Source organism: Erpetoichthys calabaricus, chromosome 4 (assembly GCF_900747795.2).
Source record: "Erpetoichthys calabaricus chromosome 4, fErpCal1.3, whole genome shotgun sequence".
NCBI classification, from domain to species: Eukaryota; Metazoa; Chordata; class Cladistia; order Polypteriformes; family Polypteridae; genus Erpetoichthys; species Erpetoichthys calabaricus.
In genome coordinates, this window is record NC_041397.2 from 228,760,213 (window position 1) to 228,781,017 (window position 20,805).

General features: G+C 37.8%; 1 protein-coding gene across 1 annotated transcript in view; it reads left to right on the forward strand.

The window, feature by feature from the left end:
* The first annotated feature begins 297 nt into the window (after positions 1 to 297).
* tmem135 (transmembrane protein 135) overlaps positions 298 to 20,805 on the forward strand; it is a 481,984-nt gene continuing 461,476 nt past the window's right edge. Inside the window, exons 1-2 of the mRNA XM_028800409.2 lie at positions 298 to 637; positions 18,808 to 18,935. Coding sequence (XP_028656242.1) covers positions 407 to 637; positions 18,808 to 18,935 — 359 coding nt within the window. The 5' untranslated portion in view covers positions 298 to 406. The remainder of the gene's footprint in view (positions 638 to 18,807; positions 18,936 to 20,805) is intronic.

A 20,805-nucleotide genomic window follows, 5' to 3' on the forward strand; every position in this document is an offset into this window, starting at 1 on the left:
CCACTCAGAATTTGTCATGCCTCTTTAATTCCATCTCGTACCTGCTAAAAAGAAGGTAACAATTCAGGTAAAATAAAAGGCGTTTAACATTGTTGTAGTAATATGTCAATGTCACGTATGCCAATACATTTAGATAAGAATACAGTAAATGTGTAATAAGATGCCATGCATTAAATGTTATCGCTTACGTAAGAGTCAGGGCTAATCGCGTTGCGGTGCAGCGCCAAGCGCGTCTTAAACGCCTGCGAATGCTCACTGAATGAAGACAAAGCCTTTATCCTGTAATAAGGCGGAAACGACGCAGCCGACGTTTTCGAGCGCCTTTCTCCTTCACTCTCTTCACCTATTGAGTGTACGAGGGGGCCGGCCGGCCTGCCCTCCACGTCGTCTCGTTCGATCCGAGCCGATGTCCTATAGTAACCCCGGCCGTGACCTTTCCCCCGCTTCTCTCGGCGCAGGCCCCGTGCTCGCTTGCCTGTCAGACTGTTCAGCAAACATGGCCGCTTTCAGCAAGTCCATTCCGCACAACTGCTACGAGATCGGACACACCTGGAGTCCGTCGTGCACGCTGTCCTCGCTGCAGATCACCGCGGGGGCCCTGGAGGCCTCTTTAAAGATATACGCGCCCCTGTACCTTGTAAGTGCCGTCTCGACGGAGACGGGGGGTGGAGGGAGAGAGGGGGGCTGGCGACTTGGGTGGCAAATTAGGCCCTCCCGCGTATGGGGGTGACGTGCAAGTCATGGAGTGGAAGGAAGGAAGTAAGGAAATCATACATATGCTAATAATGGTGTCAATTTCTTAACACGCATCAGGCGTAAATGTGTACAGAATGGGTCCATGATTGGTGGATGAGCTTTCGGCTTTTGTTTGGAATTTGCCCATGCCAGCAAAGCAAATCAAACAGAGTGGGGCTTGTTCCTTGGATCAGCACTTAGCTCTCATTCCATTTATTCATGTTTTATATAATACACTGGATACACATCCTTACAACCATTCATATGACAACACGCCTAATCCTGGGTGGTAGGGACCAGAACAAACCTGGATGGGGTGCCTGACGTTTCTGATTGTTATTGTGCGCCTAAGAATTACTTATGAGCACTTTGAAATCACTTGTTTGTGTTTTTTTTTTGTGTGGGGCCTTCTGACTCACTGGTACTAGAAAACCCATCCATATGATATACCGTTCAGCTAGCCTTGATGTCTAGTAATGTAGGAAGGCAAGCTTTTCCCCCCCCATTTTTGGCCATCTGTGCCTGAAAACACCTATAATGTAGGCAATTTTGGGACATATTTTGTGCAGGAAATGACACTATTATGATAAAGAGTAAAGCAATAGGCATGTTCAGCAAAAAATGATCAGAAGGACTTGAAGTTGGGCATGCCATATCGGCCATCAACAGGTGTTCACCCCAATAGGATATGAGGGGTCAAAGTTACTCCTTTTCAAAAAACTGGAAAAAAATGGGGATCAGTACTGTAGGCACGTGGAGTGTCGTTTTATGTTATTTCGAAGTTGATTATAGATAGATAGATCGATAGATCTTTATTGTCTGCTATTTGATCTTTACTGGTGGTTCAAGCCTTCTAAGAGCTACTCCCAGAAGGTTAAAAATGGCAGATTTTAAACATAAAATCTAACTTTATTTTTGATCCTTTACTAAGGATCTAGCCCTCTATGATCCTCTGAGAGTGAAATGTGATAAATTTCTATTACAGTTGAGAATATTTAAACTTTAAACATTTAAATCAAAGCACAATATTTCAAATATTTGACACAACTATTCTTGTTTATCATGTAATTCAACTTGAAAGTAAATAATTACATTTCTTATGAACACCTAGAATTAAGACAGCTTACTCTAAATTCAGTCTTTTTTTTATTACTCTCATTTCAAACATCTTATGGAAAATATTTATGGTTGCCACAGAGACCCTCTGCTTTTTTCAAATTATTATGAGGACATTAGGCAGCAATCATTTTAATTCATAATATGAGCAGTGACATCAACAGATCAGGTAAAGTAAACCATAATTTATTTTGTGGTAGTGTACACCACATAGTGCATTTGAATGGGCTTTGGGCATGATTTGGTCTGCTGCCGTGTGTCTGAGAGAGAGAGGTTTTGAATTCACATAGATCCTATGACATTTTCAGTGGACTTTGGATTAGACTAGAACCTAATTTGATAATGTCTTCCTTGAAGACCAGACTTGATTACCTAAGAGCAGCCAATGAAGGCTGTAAAATACTCATCCGTTGCCGTTAAGAAAAAACGTATCAGTATGGCAAAAAAATCAAACTATTCTGTGTTTTTAAAGACATTGTGACTGCAGTTTATTCCATTAGCATGTTTCCAGAATGTGAGGTCCTTGTATAATTGATTGGGCCATAATCCAAACTTTCTGTATTCATTCTAACACCAGAGCCTGGTAGTAAGTCTGTATGTGTTAACTTTGCCCATCTGGGTCTTATGAGACTCATTCCAGATGGGAATAAACATAAGAAATCTAACAAACGAGAGGAGACCATTCAGTCCATCAAGCTTGTTTGCTTAACTGCCCCAGTATCTGCTCCAAATATTTCTTAAAGGTTGTCAAGTTTACTGCTTTAACTACATGTCTCAGTAGTTTGTTCCAGATTCCCACTACTCTTTGTGTAAAGAAGTGCATCCTGACTTCAGTCCTAAATGCACTTCCCCTTAATTTCCTCTGGTGTCCTCGAGCATATGATTCACTGTTAAATTCAAAGATTATTGCAGGAGCAACCTTATCAATGCCTGAATTTGGTCCCCATGCACTCTCCGCTGCTTGAAGCTATACACACTTAATTATTTTGATTCTCTCCAAGTACGATGTTTGTCCCCTTGGGTAATTGTTGTCAGTGTACAATAGGAAATTACCTCGCATGTGCGCAGTAAAATGTTTATTTATGTCTCATCAAGAAGCATCCGTTCCAGTGAACAAAAAGGTAATTCTTGGAAGAGAATCAGCTGAGGATATATTGAGGTTGCATTGACAAGTTCTTTTTAAAATCATATCTGAACTGAGTAGTTTGGTGACATAGTGCTTATGACTCCTTCCACAAACATCCAGCATCCTTAATTTGAGGTCCACAGCCATTTGTTTTCTTTGTGAACTTTGTGTGCTGTTAGTGTTTCATAGGTTATACTCCAGTTTTACTCCTACCTTCCCATAATGAGTGCACAGGGTATTTGTCAATTCCAAACTGGCCCTGCTGTGGATTGGCACCCTGCCCAGTGTTTCCTATTTTGTACCAGGTGCGGTTGAGGTATTTTCTGACACCTGTTGAACCTAAATTCTGATTAAGTGTGTTTGAGAATGTTGTTGTGATGTTTGGGGTTTGCTCACGCTGCACAGTTCATGGTCATAGTTGCCTCTAACATGCAACTACTCCTGCACACGTACACCTGACAGTAATAACCCTTTACACCTTCATTTACTCATATTAAGTCAGTTTATTCTTGTTAAATAACTAATGTCTGGCACAGCTCCAGTTGCCTTCACTTCTGTCATTCATAAAAAAATCTCTTATTATATTCTGAGAATGTATATATTTACTGTTTTGGTAATAATTTTTCTAGCACACTTCATTCAACAAACCTGGAGATAAAAAACTGAACCTGTTTGTCCAGTCCAACCCTGCAGATGACATATTTAAAAGAAATACTTCTGCTGCTGATAGGTTCCAATGGCATGTAACATTGTGTTACACTTCACTAAGTTGTAGCTAGTAGGAATGGTGCTTTTTTGTGATATAGTCAAGCAGCCCTAGTGTATAGTTGCTTCTGTTTGTTTATTAAAAAGAACCATTTCTTTCATGTACACTTAATTGTCTTGCAAATCCCCACCTTTCACTCAACTTTAGTAACCGTTTATTCTCTGCCACCCCAAATTAGCAAGTGCAATCTGAGCCATGTTGTTGTGTGGGATCACTGATGAGTGCTAATCTGAATGAAGCTGTAGTTAGTAGTGCAGAAGAGCTACTTGTAAAGTTAAGACAGGCAAATAGAATTTTGCATTGGAAAGCAGTATTAAAGCAAATGCTCAGTTTGATAACTAAAAATCTATGCATTTTAGAGCAGTTGAAATTACAAAGTAGACCTGAAAATAACACACAATCCCTCTTTGAATGTTAGGAAACACATTTGCCTTATTCCAGGTCTTGGTTAACGATACAAACTTATTTCATAATCATCTATGAAATCATTTATAAAGAATGTTTAAAAAAAAAAGTAAGGAAGGGGATCAGAAAATAAATGTTTATTGGTCATTGTACAATTTAAAGTCACATGAGTTTGTGGTACATTTACTTAACTGAATTGTAAGTGTTTAGGTGGAAGTACAGTGCAAATGTAATATGAAAATGAAATACAAATTAAAAGGAAAGAAAATTTCCATAGCTGTATGGCAAGCTTTGCATCTTTCTAGTTTATTTTGAGTAATTATTGTGTTTCAGTCAATCATCCATTCTTGTTTTTAAACTTCTTGAATTATCCTAGTTTTCCATTGATAGTTTTGCAAAATAAATCAAACAAATTTTGCCTTTTAATCAATCATTTAGACCTTAGCATCGTAAGAATCAATTTATCCTACACCTTAATGCAATGGAAGGTTATCTTTCTTGTAACACTATCCAATAATACATAATTACTGTTAGTGTTAAATTTTATTTTGCAGACACTTGACTTTCCTTAGCTAAAACTGTGATTTGAGTAGCAAACTATTGCAGGACAACATATTTTGATTAAAAAAAAACTTCTCCCTCTCAGATCCTATTGCAATTGGGGCACAAATGTGCATTAAAAGCACAAAGCAATTATCTTTTCATAACAACTTAATATACAAAAAATCAATAGGATTCCAGAATTTACTTAATAACTGTTAATAACTATGCCAAAAATCAGTAATCTGATTTTAAGGTATTGTGTTCATGGACTTGAATCCAGGCACAAAAACCTACAATGTTTCACTCTAACAGTGGTCAAATTGTGTTAGGAGATTCCTAAAATGTATAAATGCTCTGAAAATACGAGGTGAAAATTTTCCCCCTGCCACAGTAGTTTTTTTTTTATTTATACAAATATATATATATATATGTACATAGATACATACATCATATTTAGGGAATGTAAAAAGTCACTATGTAGTCAATGTATTTTGCTGTTTTGCAAGACATTTAATATTAACAGGCAAGTTTAGTACTGAGGTTAGTCTACATGATAAACTAATACTATAACAAAAGTACTGATAGTTAACAGTGAATAGAGCCAGTGTAAGATAATGGTAGGAGTAGAAATCCTAAAAGTACAGCTTCAATAGATACCTGCATATCAGTAGATTCTCAACAGTTTGCATGGTCATGGGAAACTATTGCCACAGCTTGGGAGAAAGTGTAGAAAAACTGCATATTTTTAAGCTCATCTGGTGAGAGGAGAGATGGTCGATGGATAGGGTAAAAAACAACTGATTTGTCATGTAAGAACATTATGAAATGCCATACACATGATAAAATGTGGAGCAGAGGTGTGCAGGGACTAGAAAGTCAAAACAAAATTTTGGAATTGACTCTCAACATTAATACAATGGAGAAAGGGCAAAGAAGAGGAGTAGTTTCAGTGAAACAACCACCATAATATAACAGCTGCATTGTGTTTCATTTCAAGAGGTAGAAGATTAAAGTTGTGCAGCTTAGATAGCAGAAAAACCGGAATAAGTATAGGTAGCATTGGGAGAATGAAATCTTTTAAAAAGGGGGTTTTGAGAAGAAACAACCGAGAGAGAGAGTGTCTTTCCAGGACATACAGGGGTTGCCAACAGTAGTTAATGGTGAGATGTTCTCATTACGAAACACAAAACATTTGCGATAAGCAAAATAGATGATATTAGATGGTACAAGATACTGGACTAGAAGAACTGGAACAGGTTCATTCATCCATCCACAATGAGATGTCATACAGACAGTTTGAGATCTGTGCTGAAGCTGTACGCTTACAAAAAGCTGTTTAGACTACCATATTTTATAGCTGTGAATAAATGCTGTAATAGTACCTAAAGTAAATAGTTAATAATTTTGTTTATTTTTTAAATATGCTTAATATTTGCTGGATGTTTTGACATTGTAAAAACACTTTATTTTTTTGTAAGCATTGGCAGGTTTTTAGATTTCAAGTTAGAAATATCTTGTTATACACAAATAGTTTGGAAGAGCACGAGTAGACAGATGTTAAGTAACCACTGTTCTACCAAAAAGCAAAGCATCTTTATTCCAGGTATGGATAATTTTTTTTTATTTTATTATAGCCAGAGTGTAATTATTTCTTTTCTTGTAGTTTGCTTAATCATCTGTGAATCAACCATAGTATTTCACATTTTAAGAAACCAAAATGTCCTAGTCCAGTACTTGTTGCTCTTCGTTGGAAATGTAGGCCAATAGATAATTAATTTTTCAGTTTTGTAAATTGCAAACACAAACATACACACCATTCAACAGCACCTTTATGTTTTATGGATAGGTGCATTGTGTGTCATCAGCTAACCAGTGCTGTTATTTTGTTTCTATGAATGATGCTATGTACCCTTTTTGTAGTTTTATATTGTATCTGTGTTTGATTTTATTTTTTTATACTGTTTGAGTATTAGTGATGAGTCCACTGAGACTCCTACATCTTTTTCATATTGCATATCTTCTAGTTTTAGACACACCATTTAGTATCTGTACCAAATAATTGATAAAACCTGAGTGTCTAGTTGAACTGGCAACCCATCCAGGTTTGGTTCCAGTTTTTCTATTCATCTGCTGTTGAGCTTTAGTCTTCATGACCATGAATTGCATTAAGAAATTTTAAAAAGAAATTGATGAACTCTTTTCTGTTGCTGTTTTCCTGTTACTCAGCCATGAAGTTGATTGGAGGTTTATTTTGTACCAGTATCATGTAAAGTTGATCTTTATGTCTAAAATCCTGTCTGCAGCACCTGAAGTGGTGATATGAAATAGGGTTTTTCACACAAAGGAGTTTAAATATAGGAGTGTCAGCAGTTCATGTATATGTTTTACCAATAAAATCTACGAAAAATAAAGGTATTTTATCAGGAGGTCATAAATATATGAGCCAGATCACATGGAAATGATTTAAGTTCTTTGGCCTCTGTTCACGTTGTGATTTAACGCTTTAATGATTTAATTCTAATAATTCTGCACTTATGGGATGCTTTAATAATGGGGACGAGACAGAGTATAGAAGTCAGGTGGAAAACTTTGTTTCTTGGTGCAGAAAGAATTGTCTGCAACTTAGTTAGCATCAGCAAAAAACAAGTAATTGGTTATTGACTTTTGCTTTACCAAGGAGACTCTACCCCAGTCACTTTCTAGGGAGTGGGTGTAGAGGTGGTGCATTGCTACAGTACTTGGGGGTCCACATCAATGACAGATTGGACTGATCCTGTAACAGAAAGGAACTATATAAGAAAGGGTAGAGCATGCTCTTTTTCCTTAGGAGACTGCATTCCTTTAAGGTATGTAGTGACATTCTCCACATATTCTACAACTCTCTGATGGCCAATGGGGCCAGTGGGATTTTCTATGCTGTGGTGGGCTGGGCCACTAATATCACTTCAAGAAAGGTCACAGAATCAACAAACTAATTAGAAGGTCAGGCTTAGAGGTTGAATTTTGTTTTATTTTGCTTTTTATTTTTTTTTGTTGATTTTCTCTTTTGTATTCAAATGTTTGTATCTATTAAGTTATTAGACCTTGTTTGATTAAGCAGCTGTGATTAAAAAAAAAATTAGACAGCAGACAGGAAACGTTTTGGGGATGGCCTCCCCGTATACTACTGATAATCAGCAAAGAAAAGAAACACATCTTTACAGGAGTGGAGTTCACAATTTAACTGACTAACAAGTTCAGACTACTCTATAAATATGGTGGGTAGCAGGAAGAGGTGCAGTCAGGGCAGCATGACAGGAACTGATGTGGCAGGAAGGGGATTTTTGGGTAAAGGGAATGATGTCATCAGGATTGGCCTGAAGTAATGTCAACAGTGGGTGGACCGATGGTGATGTCTTTGAGATGCAGGGTATTCGGCTGTGCTACAGAGGGATAAGAGGAGAGAGGATCAGGTGAGAGTACCCTCCCCCGGTCTGGCTGATGAATAACACTATTTGTGCCTATAAACTGTCTCCCATGTGCACTTGTGTGACATAGCATACAACTATAATGTTTTGGTTTTTAAAAAATAAAATAAAATTAAGGCAGGCTCAGTTATGGGACACATTCTCGGCCCCCTTGGGGTAGTAGTCAAGGAGAGAATGAAAACAAAACTGCCATTATGAACTAAGCTGTATATCCTCTCTCTGACACACTAACACTGAATACTTTCAGGCAATTAATTATTCAGCAAAAGTGTTGTCAAGAAACATGACTGGGCCTCCATTATACCAATGGCAATGTGCCTGCATAATGGTTCCCTGGGACTGAAATAGCTAAGTCAGAGGTTTTCTTTCTTTTTAGTCATTGTTTAGTCAGTGTTTATTTGAGAGAGGTTTGAGAAGGATTGTCATAATATAATATTATTATTACTAGACATTAAGCCTGTTAGAATAACGGACGCTAGAACAGTAGTGCATAAACATTAGTAGGAACAGTCTATATTAAATGGCAAGGGACCTTGACCTCATTCTGTTTCTTGTCCTAATTTTTTTTTGTCAAAAATATTATTGCAAGAAGCCTAAAGTAAAATAATAATAAAAATAAAATAGAAACTTATATGACAATACAGTAAGTATAAATAATATTACATTTATCCTCTCCTCTATGACTGTTGATTGATGTGTTGTGTCTGTTTGAAGATTTCCTATCCTGCCTCTCTTTATTTTAGCTTGCTGTGGCGTCTCTCCAGCAAGTACTGTGCAGTTCCCCAGCAAGTATTTTAATCTGTGCTGCCGTGGAGCTGATTATTGTATGTGTGGCGTCTCCCCAGCAACGGATTTTATGTGCGCGAAAATAAATCTACTTTTAAAAGACATCCTATTGTAATATCATGAAAATTCGTATATTTAGGAAAACCCCTTCAACAACTGACACTTTACACTTTACCGGGCCAAGCTTCTTAATCTCAAATCTGACATCCTCAGAGTGAACACTTGCACAACAACAAACACTAATCCTACCTCTTTGGGGAAGCTGGTCTCCGCATCTCAGTACCCGATTGGATTTTTCATGCCTTATGTTTTAGGTGTTACGTCATTTACCGAAATCCGATTGGATCGGCTGCGCGATATTTTATTGGGCCCGCCCTCTCTGTCTTGTGTGACGCGTCAGGCGGCCTTTGAAGCATCTGCTAGAGGCCGGTGACTTTGCCACTCATTCCGCCCTTCCCTGTACTTCCGCCTTGTCCGTAATATGCGTTTAATTTTCTGTCACAACAGTGGGCAATCAGCAGAGTCTCCCCAGGAACTGATGTAATGTGTGGCGTGCACTGATAATCGTGGCTGTGGCGTCTCTCCAGCAAGTACTGTGCAGTTCCCCAGCAAGTATTTTAATCTGTGCTGGTGTGCAGCTGATTATTGTATGTGTGGCGTCTCCCCAGCAATGGATTTTATGCGCGCGGCCGCGAGTACCCAATCAGCACTTTCGCCAGCAATGATGTCCTTTATTAAAGAGTGCCCCGCGCATGCGCAATTCACCAGAAGACGCACACAGGGATTTTATTAAAGAGGATTATTGTTCCTGTATGAACAAATAAAGATATATCTGTCTGTCTATGTATGAATTTAAAACAAATAATGTGGACATTTTGACAGGAGGTCATCAGTATTTTGCTATTTGCTAAACAGACAGATGTTACTTTTGTAAAACCAGTAAAAGAACTCAAAGTTTGAAATACAAATTCTAAAATGTTTTGTATGGTTTGTTATATATTTCCTAAATGAATTTAACACTTTCTGGTTATTTTGTTTAATAATTTTCATCAAGCTCTAAAGCATCCAGTTTAGTTTGTGTTGTTATACCCGTAGTGATTTCTGTTCTGTTTTGAGACCAGTAACAAATGACATTGAATGGATAGGGCTGGAAATTCTCTTCACCTCATGTTCCTTATCACCTCTTTTCTACTATTTTCTGGCATGGCCAGTGCTGACACACAGAAGAATGTAAAATGTGATAACATCCATTTGAAGAATGTGTGAGGTGAAAAAGTGTGTCTGCTTAAGCAATATCTATGCTGTTTCCCTTATTGTGTATTTGTTTAACTTATCCTATTTTCTGATTGATTCATTTGATTTTTTTATCTTATTTATTTCATTGGGAACTTTGTGATATGCATTGATAGTTGCATTAGCCTTTTGTCTCTGTTTTTGTTGTGTTGTATTTGCATGACTGCTTTGTATTTGCTTTAATGGTAAAATAAATAACTACTATTGATTTCCTGACACATTATTGATACCTATCATGTATTTTGTATGTATTTGAGTAAAATACAGATAACTAAAGAAGTATCTTTGAAGCATTGTGGGTAACATAAAGAAGGCAAGGGGCGGCACGGTGGCGCGGTGGGTAGCGCTGCTGCCTCGCAGTTGGGAGATCTGGGGACCTGGGTTCGATTCCCGGGTCCTCCCTGCGTGGAGTTTGCATGTTCTCCCCGTGTCCGCGTGGGTTTCCTCCGGGCGCTCCGGTTTCCTCCCACAGTCCAAAGACATGCAGGTTAGGTGGATTGGCGATTCTAAATTGGCCCTAGTGTGTGCTTGGTGTGTGGGTGTGTTTGTGTGTGTCCTGCGGTGGGTTGGCACCCTGCCCAGGATTGTTTCCTGCCTTGTGCCCTGTGTTGGCTGGGATTGGCTCCAGCAGACCCCCGTGACCCTGGTCGGATTCAGCGGGTTGGAAAATGGATGGATGGATGGATAAAGAAGGCAAAAGAGACAGAATTGCATGATCCTTGAGTAGTACATATAAATCATTCTTACTTAATTTGTAACAAATTGTTTTGTGGGGATCTGGACATAGCAATTTGTTCACAATCCTGTTTTTGAATAGTTTTGCTTATAACGTGAGAAGTGTTTAGATTTGGCTGAACTTAACACTCAGAATTTGAATAAAAAAAATTATGTGTAATATAACATATATTTAAACTACCGTAGTAGCATTAGTCTTATCTGAATCTAGTAATTTCAGGGTTTAATTCAGAGCAATTGGTTAATGAAAAGTTGCTCCTTTTCTGGTAGCATTTGATCTGGAACCAACACCCTGTAAGTATTCTGAATGAGTGTTAGGGGAGTGTAAATAAATCATTTTTGTGTATTTGTTATTCATCAGATATTTTTGGTTTGAAATACTTTGGAAAAATACAAGAAAATGTTAAGGAATATAGAAGAACAAGCTTGTTTGATAATGTTGCATGTGAAAACATATTTTTGTTAAATTTCTTAACAAAGTAAACCATTCTTCTAATTTAATTCCAGCAGTTTTATGTGAGAATGTGACACATAATGTATCAATGAAAAAAACTAAATATATATGTAAATAAATACATAATAGGGTGAAGTCACTAGATACCACCAGTACCAGCATAGTATAACTAAGGAGAGAACACCTTGAAATGTACAGGATTAGGATCAAGGAAGATCTATGTAGAAATTAAACAGTGATTTAAGTTAGAAAGTAGTTTGAACCTAAACCTTGATGGTCTGAAGTTGAAGGAAGTTTATGCCTATACTGTAGTGTAATATGTGTAGCTGTGTAAAATATTAGTATTGTATAATATCTGAAACCACTGTTTTTTCGGAAGTGATAGCATTATGATTTTTTTAAAAAGGTGTACAGTGCTTTTATCGAGGAAGAAATTCAATACGTAAAGTGCTACAGTATTTTAATACAACTAATTGAATTTCTTTAGTTTACTTACAATGGCAGTGGTTTATCAGCTACCTTGGACACCATTTATTGGTTTTCTGAGTAGTCATTTTGCATTACATGTTCCTAGAAAGTTGGAGCCTAATCCAGGAATATTTGGCTCAAGACAGGAGTGAGTTGGCCCCATGGGAAGTTAAGATGATATCCACTAAGCTGCTATTGTTGGTTAAGCAAATGTTCATCAACTGGTTGGAATTCAATAATTTCACTAGAAAAGTAGCAATGCTTGTTATGAGTGCAGTTGTATACTGTGCATTTGGTGCTTGAATCTACTTCTACTTATAGTGCAACCTTTGTAATATATTTTCATGTACTTTACATGATATGCAAATGCAGTGGCTATAAAAAGTGTTCATCCCCCTTGGAAGTTTTCCAATTTTATAATTATATAACATTTAATTACAATGGATTTAATTTGTCTTTTTCAACATTAATCAACAGAAAAAGGCTCTTTAATGTCATAAAGTCATAAGTCTTTATTATCATTGCACATATATAATGAAAGTGCACATACACAACGAAACTGGATGCCAACCTATCAGTGCAAAGCAAAAAAGGATTATAAAAACTATAAGAATATACACAAAATGCCACACATACAGGACATTTTTCACATTCTGCTGGTGTTCATTCATTGCATAAATTAATATGAGCAGCATTTAGCACAGTTATAGCCTTTGAATAAAAATTGTTTTTTAATCTGTTTGTGTTTTTATTGTCCTGAATTGTCTGCCAGAGGGCAGCAATTCATACAGAGAGTGACCTAGATGGAATGCATTTTAAGTATGCTGATATAAAACAGAAAATAATTGATCACCTAAGTATTTACCTTCTTGAAGTCAGTATTTAGTAGACATGCCTTTGGCAGTATTAGCTATGCACATCTGGACAATATAATTTTCCTCCATTCTTCTTTACGAAACTACTGAAGCTGTATCAGATTGCATGGGAATCATGAATGTACAGCCTTTCTCAAGCCCAGCGATAAGTTCTCATTTCGATTGGTATCTGGACTCTGACTTGCCACTCTAGGATATTTAGAACATTAATATTGTTTTTAAATCATTACTGTATAGCTTTATAATTAAACTTGGGGTCGTTGTTTTGCAGGAAAACAAATCTCCCAATGTGTAAGTTTCTTAGAGACTGAATCAGTTTTCCTCTTCAGACTGAAGAGTTTTCCTACAGGTTTTCCATATCTTTTGCTGCATCCATTTTATCCTCTACCCTCCCAAGCCTTCCAGGGCCCACTGCAAATAAGCATTCTTGTAGTAGGATGCTACCACCACCGCCAAGCTAGAAGTGCTATGGTTTTCATAATGTGCAGTGTTTGACTTATGCCAAGCAGAGGTTAATGTGATAGTCAAAAAATAATTTTGGTCTCATCAGACCATAGAATCTTCTTCCAGCTGACTTTAGATTCTTTCATGTGCCTTCTGTAGCCAAGATATAATGTGTGTTTTGTATTTTTTAAAACAGTGGCTTTCTCATTGGCACTCTCCCATAAACTGGTAAAACACCTGGGCCACTGTGCTTATGTGCACAGTCTTTTCAATCTTGGGCACTGTAGCTTGTAACTCCTTCAGAGTTATTATTGGTCTCCTGATGGCCTCAGTCACTAGTCCTGTCTTTGCTTGATCAATCAATGTTTGTGGATAGCCTGCTCAAGGCATCTTTCTTTTTCTAAATGATTGACTGATTAATTGTACTCCAAGGGATATTCAGTGACTTTTATTTAATCACCTTTTCACAGAGTTACTTAGTGTGTTCTTTTTTGTCTTCATTGTGTAGGTTACTCACCACAAGGTGGATCTTCCAGATAAGGTGTATTTATACTACAGTAATCCCTCCTCCATCGCGGGGGTTGCGTTCCAGAGCCACCCGCGAAATAAGAAAATCCGCGAAGTAGAAACCATATGTTTATATGGTTATTTTTATATTGTCATGCTTGGGTCACAGATTTGCGCAGAAACACAGGAGGTTGTAGAGAGACAGGAACGTTATTCAAACACTGCAAACAAACATTTGTCTCTTTTTCAAAAGTTTAAACTGTGCTCCATGACAAGACAGAGATGACAGTTCTGTCTCACAATTAAAAGAATGCAAACATATCTTCCTTTTCAAAGGAGTGCGCGTCAGGAGAGAGAGAGAGAACAAAGCAAGCAGTCAAAAAAAAAATCAATAGGGCTGTTTGGCTTTTAAGTATGCGAAGCACCGCCGGTACAAAGCTGTTGAAGGCGGCAGCTCACACCCCCTCCGTCAGGAGCAGGGAGAGAGAGAGAGCCAGAGAAAAAGTCAAAAATCAATACGTGCCCTTTGAGCTTTTAAGTATGCGAAGCACCGTGCAGCATGTCCTTCAGGAAGCAGCTGCACACAGAAGGTAGCAGCGTCCCTATCGTCTAGGTGTGCGAACAGCCCCCCTGCTCACACCCCCCTACGTCAGCGCAAGAGAGAGAGAGAGAGAAAGTAATTTGGGTAGCTTCTCAGCCATCTGCCAATAGCGTCCCTTGTATGAAATCAACTGGGCAAACCAACTGAGGAAGCATGTACCAGAAATTAAAAGACCCATTGTCCGCAGAAACCCGCGAAGCAGCGAAAAATCCGCGATATATATTTAAATATGCTTACATATAAAATCCGCGATGGAGTGAAGCCGTGAAAGGTGAAGCGCGATATAGCGAGGGATCACTGTACAATTAATTGAAACCCCTTGACTACAGACAAGTGATCCCTGTTCACTAATTAAGTGATTTCTAAAACCACTAATGATTATTTAGGTGTATCATATTAAAGGGATAATTATGCAATCAATTATTTAGTGTTTTATATTTGTAATGAATTTAGAACTCTTTTCAGAGGTCTTTTTTCACTTTAACTTTAAAGAGTCTTTTTTGTTGCTCAGTAGCAAAAAAGCCAAATTAATTCCACTGTGATTCAATGTTTAACAATGAAATGTGAAAATTTCCAAGGGGGTTAAATACTTTTTATAGACACTGTATTAATATGTTTTAATTGAGAAACATTTGAATTCTGGGTAAAATGAACCCATATCTCCCTCATGACATTTATCGTGATTCTTAACTACCATATTAATATCTAAAGCATTTTTTGAAATGTAACATGTAGTGCTACAGACCAGAAAAGTTCAAAGGAAAATGAAAAAAAAGTGCAATATTGGGATTTGTGGCTCTTTTAGCAAAACATTTGTTGGTAGGCTCTGTCAGATACAAAGTGTCTTTAGTACAACTTTGTGATACCCACTCAACATTCTCACTAGTTCTGATACTTAACAGTTCCTGTAGTTGCTAAACAATAATGTTTTCCTTAAGACAGTACTTTGTCACAGAGCTCTTTGTATTCAAATAAAGAAAGTTAGCATAGCAATAATTTCTTTTTACTCTTGTTTCACAAATACTGCATTTTTGTTCCTCGCTACCATGTCAGTTTTCCTTGTTTTCCTGTGCATAAACTTGCTTTTCCAGTTTCTCTAAATGTTCCCGGTGATTTGTGACCCAACATAAACATCTTCAGTCGGTATTGAGAGAATTTTAATAGACCACAATAGCATTTTCTTTTCTGAAGTAGAGGTTTGTACTTTTATCGCATGTGTATCTGTAACTACCTGTAGAGAAAAGCCAAGCAAAATGACACCTTTTATTGGCTAACTAGAAAGATTACAATATGCAAGCTTTCGAGGCAACTCAGGCCCCTTCTTCAGGCAAGATGTAATCTTGCCTGAAGAAGGGGCCTGAGTTGCCTCGAAAGCTTGCATATTGTAATCTTTCTAGTTAGTCAATAAAAGGTGTCATTTTGCTTGGCTTTTCTCTACATTCATAATGGCTAACACGGTACAACACCCTAGTACTGTAACTACCTGTGTAAGATGTAAATGCAAATACTTTTTGGTGTATTTAAAGGTAAGCTCCTGGCAGTAAAATTATGCAAATTAGCATCTGCAATTAGTTCAACACCCACAAAAATTTACATATCTAGAGCAAAATTCAATGTATACAATTCAAAAAGTGTTCTGGGAGAAAAGGAACAAATATTGAGTTAAAAAGCTGCAGTGCAATTATAAAGATACTTGGCACTAGTTATTGGAACAGTTTATAAATCACTATACATACATTCTTATAACAGGTATCTCTTGTATATATTTCTCTTCTGGTTTGTCCTGCTTCCACTTCAAAACCGGTCCCGCCCACACACAGCCGACACGACATTTCTCGATTCCTATTCGTCCTCTTCCAAACCCTTCCCCACGCTACCTGCAGCTCCTCTTCAAAACCGGTCTCGCCCACACGCAGCCGACACGGCATTTCTCGATTCCTATTTGTCGTCTTCCATGTCATGCACTATATTGGCCTGCTGAGCATACTACATCCAACAAGTACTCGAGGTGCTGCCACAACGGAAAGATAGCTTTACCACCTTTGCGGGAACCACCTGTGTCTTTACAACAGCTTCTTACACAGCAAACATCAGAAGCTAAAAATTATCGTGAACACATTCGAGAATACAACTCTTCTCTAGCGTTTGCTTCCATGGGTGCACAGAGAACTCAACCTCCTGGCCATGGACCATACTGTTTTAAAATACATGGGCAAATTTATCAGCAAATCTTTCCACTCTACGCTAACACTTCTACCTCTCCAGGATATGGACAGCTGTATTTTTTTGACACAGCGCAAGCTACTGAATTACACTTACAAAATAAAGCAAACTCTGCATGCAGGGAAAATGTACTTCTCCAGCTAGATTCCATGCTCAGAACCATCAGCCCCTTCGCTAAATCATACAAACACATGCATGAAATCGCTCTGTCCAATCCAACAGCATCTGTACGAATGGTTTTCAAGGAAAACCCTAGGCAGGATTTACGACGATACAATGCCCTGACATGTCACACCGATGTTGCAGCGATTTTCGTCGGAGAAGATGGCGAAACGCCTGCCGAAAGGGACATTTGCATCTATCCCATAGGCAACTCCTGTAAACAGATTTCCACATTCAATATGAATTGCGATCCTATGGTTTACCCACTTTTATTCCCTTACGGAGACATTGGCTGGCACAAAGATTTACAACATGTTCCCAATAAAAGAACCGGCAAGCGAATAAGGCTTACTCAATGCCAATTTTACATGTACAGATTAGCAATGAGGAATACATTTAGTATTTTGCACTCCAGCGGCAAACTATTCCAACACTACGTCGTAGATGCGTATATTAAAACAGAGGAAGTCCAAGATACATGCAACAAAACTATCAGGATGCCATGGCCATAGTACGTAAATTCGGAAAGCCTGATTTATTTATCACTTTCACATGTAATCCTGCTTGGCCGGAAATTCTACATGCACACTGCGTCTTTCAAGAAGTATTTATTTCTTCTTGATTTCTGAATTCCTTTCTCACCGTTTTCCGTTCCTATTCTTACACCGCTGTATGCTACGGCGGGTGTCGGCTAGTTTGATTTATTCATTACATAATATACAGTCATATAAGAAAACCCCTTTACTGCCTGTCCAAGTATTCTTTATACTGATCTCTGTGCATTCACAACACAACTTCCACTGCACCTGCTGAAGAAAAAATAAACAAGCAAAAGCTTGTCAAAAGTCATAATTTTTTAAATTAACAGTCAGCATCAAGTAATCCAATGACATTATACTGACTTCCATCCATCCATTTTCTAACCCGCTGAATCCGAACACAGGGTCACGGGGGTCTGCTGGAGCCAATCCCAGCCAACACAGGGCACAAGGCAGGAACCAATCCCGGGCAGGGTGCCAACCCACCGCAGGACACACACAAACACACCAAGCACACACTAGGGCCAATTTAGAATCGCCAATCCACCTAACCTGCATGTCTTTGGACTGTGGGAGGAAACCGGAGTGCCCGGAGGAAACCCACGCAGACACGGGGAGAACATGTAAACTCCACGCAGGGTGGACCCGGGATATACTGACTTTGACTTCCTTAAAAAAACGGCAAAAATAACAATTACCACTGCATTAATTTCTTATCTACTATATGGATGAGTATGCAGACATCTATCACTTACTGAAAGTTTTAGGAAATTGCTCAACACCTCAATATGGTTTCGTTCTTATAACAGAAAAACACTTGAAACCAATGCATCAGCCTCATTGTAGCTAGTGGTGTTGCTGACTTGTTCATCTTTTTAGCTTACCAATTTACAACACCAAAAGAAGTTTTTATATTCAGTTATCCTACTATCTTAAATGATAAAAGTGGCCAGTTATTTAGATTTATAGAGCACTGAGGTGCAGTGTTTAGCCATAGGGCTTGGATTAAACTCATTACAGGGACACTTTCCCTATTGAGTTTGCATGTTCTTTATATATCTGAATTACTTTTACCAGATATTCAAGGTATATCCCACATTCTAAAGACAGTTACGTTTAATTTGCTTTTGCGTTGTATCTCTAAATTGCCCTGTTTTGCTGTTTATGTGTATGTATGTCCTGCAGTGGGACTGGCATCCCATCCAGGTTGTAGCACATTAATGAGTAAGTAGGTTAAGGGTGTAATTCAGTGCATTTTTGTTGCTTCGATTAGATGAGATAAACTTTAATAACCTCGTGGGGCCATGATTATTTCATAAAGATTTCTTGATACAGACATCTTCTTCAAATAGGTATTTGGAAAATTGTGGTAGCAAAAAAATATTACTTTAGGTAGGTTAGCACCAAAAGCCATACAGTTTTATGTTCATTTATCTGTAAGCAACTCTTTAAATATAGAGATATTTCAAACTGTTAAAAATATGAATTCATTTTTATTTGGGGATTACATCAATTTGATTGCATTATATTTTGTTTTCTTAAAATTTTGTTCTTTCTTTTAGATAGCAGCAATTCTTAGAAGACGCAACAAAGAGTACTATTTGTATAAACTATTACCGGAGATACTACAGTCCAGCTCCTTTCTCACCACAAATGGAGGTTTATATATTGCTTTCTTCTGTATCTTAAGGTAAAAGATGTTACTGTTGTCTTTTGTTTTTCTTATTGCCATCTCTGCTAACTGTTTTTGCCTTTTGTCACTGTTTTTGTTTGTGGTGAAGTCAATATATTTGTAAAAGTATTTAGAATGCAAATATATTATACAGTATAAGAGAAGAAGCATATTTAAAATGTTGTCCATAGTACTATAATACTTCCTGTTATAATAATTTACTCTTGAGTTAGGTGACGTGTTATGAGTTTTTCATCATTAGAATAAGTCAGAGAGATTCTCAGAGGTCAGAGATTCTTGTATGGCAAAATATAATAACTAGGCAGCATTTCTGACAAGATTTTCATATAAGAAAGCCTGATCTATAATAACACCAGGGTTGTAGAAAGCGAGCTTAAACAGAAGAGCTGTAGACATGAATGTTTATGGTAAATGTTTTTATAAAAAATAACGTATAAAGGAAGATTTCAGACAAATAATGAGAAATGTTTAATTTATTGTATTTCAGTTTGAGAAAGACGTGTTTCATTCAAGTTTTTGATGTCCAATAGAAAATTATTGTGGTGATGATTATTGGGTTAATTATTTTAGTAGTAAGCTATTGTTGAGTGTTGTAAGTGTAAACATGTTAGCTGATACCTTGTGGATTATCAGTCCAAGTGGTATCATGCAAAAACATTAAATCTGAAAGAAGTGATTTATAGGGTTTCCCTGATCAGGTATTTTAAGGCTGATTCCAGTCACCGATTTCATGAAATGAAATTGTATAGGCGTATTGTTCAATTCCCATAAAATACTAAAATAAACTAAATTTCCTTAAAATACATACTTTAAGTAAAAAATTGTACAAAAATATTTATCCATTATACATATGGCATAAAAGAAAATAATATGTATAAGATCTGTATTAATTTGGCCAGTTGAGAAATCCCGGCCCTATTGGACTCTGGTAGTGACCTCTGCATTGTCCACCATGACTTGCTCTGTTAGATCCCTTACACAAACATGGACCGGGTGAACTTTCGCTGTGTTCATGGAGACGTTAAAGAATATAAGACTATCTTGCTCCCTCTGAAATTTGAAGGGAGGAACTTTAAAATTTGGACTGCCATATCATACATTTTACCCTGGCCTCTTTTAATAGGAAAGAGGAATGTCCTCTTCCCATGCATCCTAGACACCTGCAGACCACCTTTTTCTGTAGTAGATAGTCAGTCAAGGAACCGGCTTAGAGATTGAACCTGATTTGTTCAGTGAGGTTGGGGAGAATTGGAGGGCTCTTTGCATCACGCACTCGCTCCTTCAACCTCCAAAAGCCTGACAGCAGCTACAGACCCTGGAAAAACAATGGCTAGCCAAGACACTGGTGAAGCAGGGACTGATGCTCAGACAGAGTTTGCGTGCTTGCAACAGGCTGACAGTAGCTTAGACTTTTCATTTAAACAAACACATTTCACAAGCAGCTGTTACTATATGGAGTACACCACGCTTTTTAATTAAGGATGGTTTCTTATTTCAGGTGATTTCTGATTACATAGGGGAAGGGCTGATTGAACAGTTAGTAGTCCCAAGCAGGCAAATAGAGACAGTTTTTAAAACTGCTCACACCCGTGTCTTGGGGGGTTGTCTTGGCACTGAGTAGATAAGGGATTTCATTTCGAAACGCTTTTATTGGCTGAATATGAGATGTAGAGCAGTTTTGTAGGTCTTGCCTTGACTGTCAAATTGTTTCCACTCAGACCTGCTAGGGCTCTCTTCTCATCAATGCCTGTTTTGGATGGGCCTTTTCAGAGGATTGGGTAAGACATTGTTGGCCCACTTACCAAGAGTAAGAATGGTTAGAAGTTTATACTCATTTTAGTTGCTTATGCAACAAGATACCCCGAGT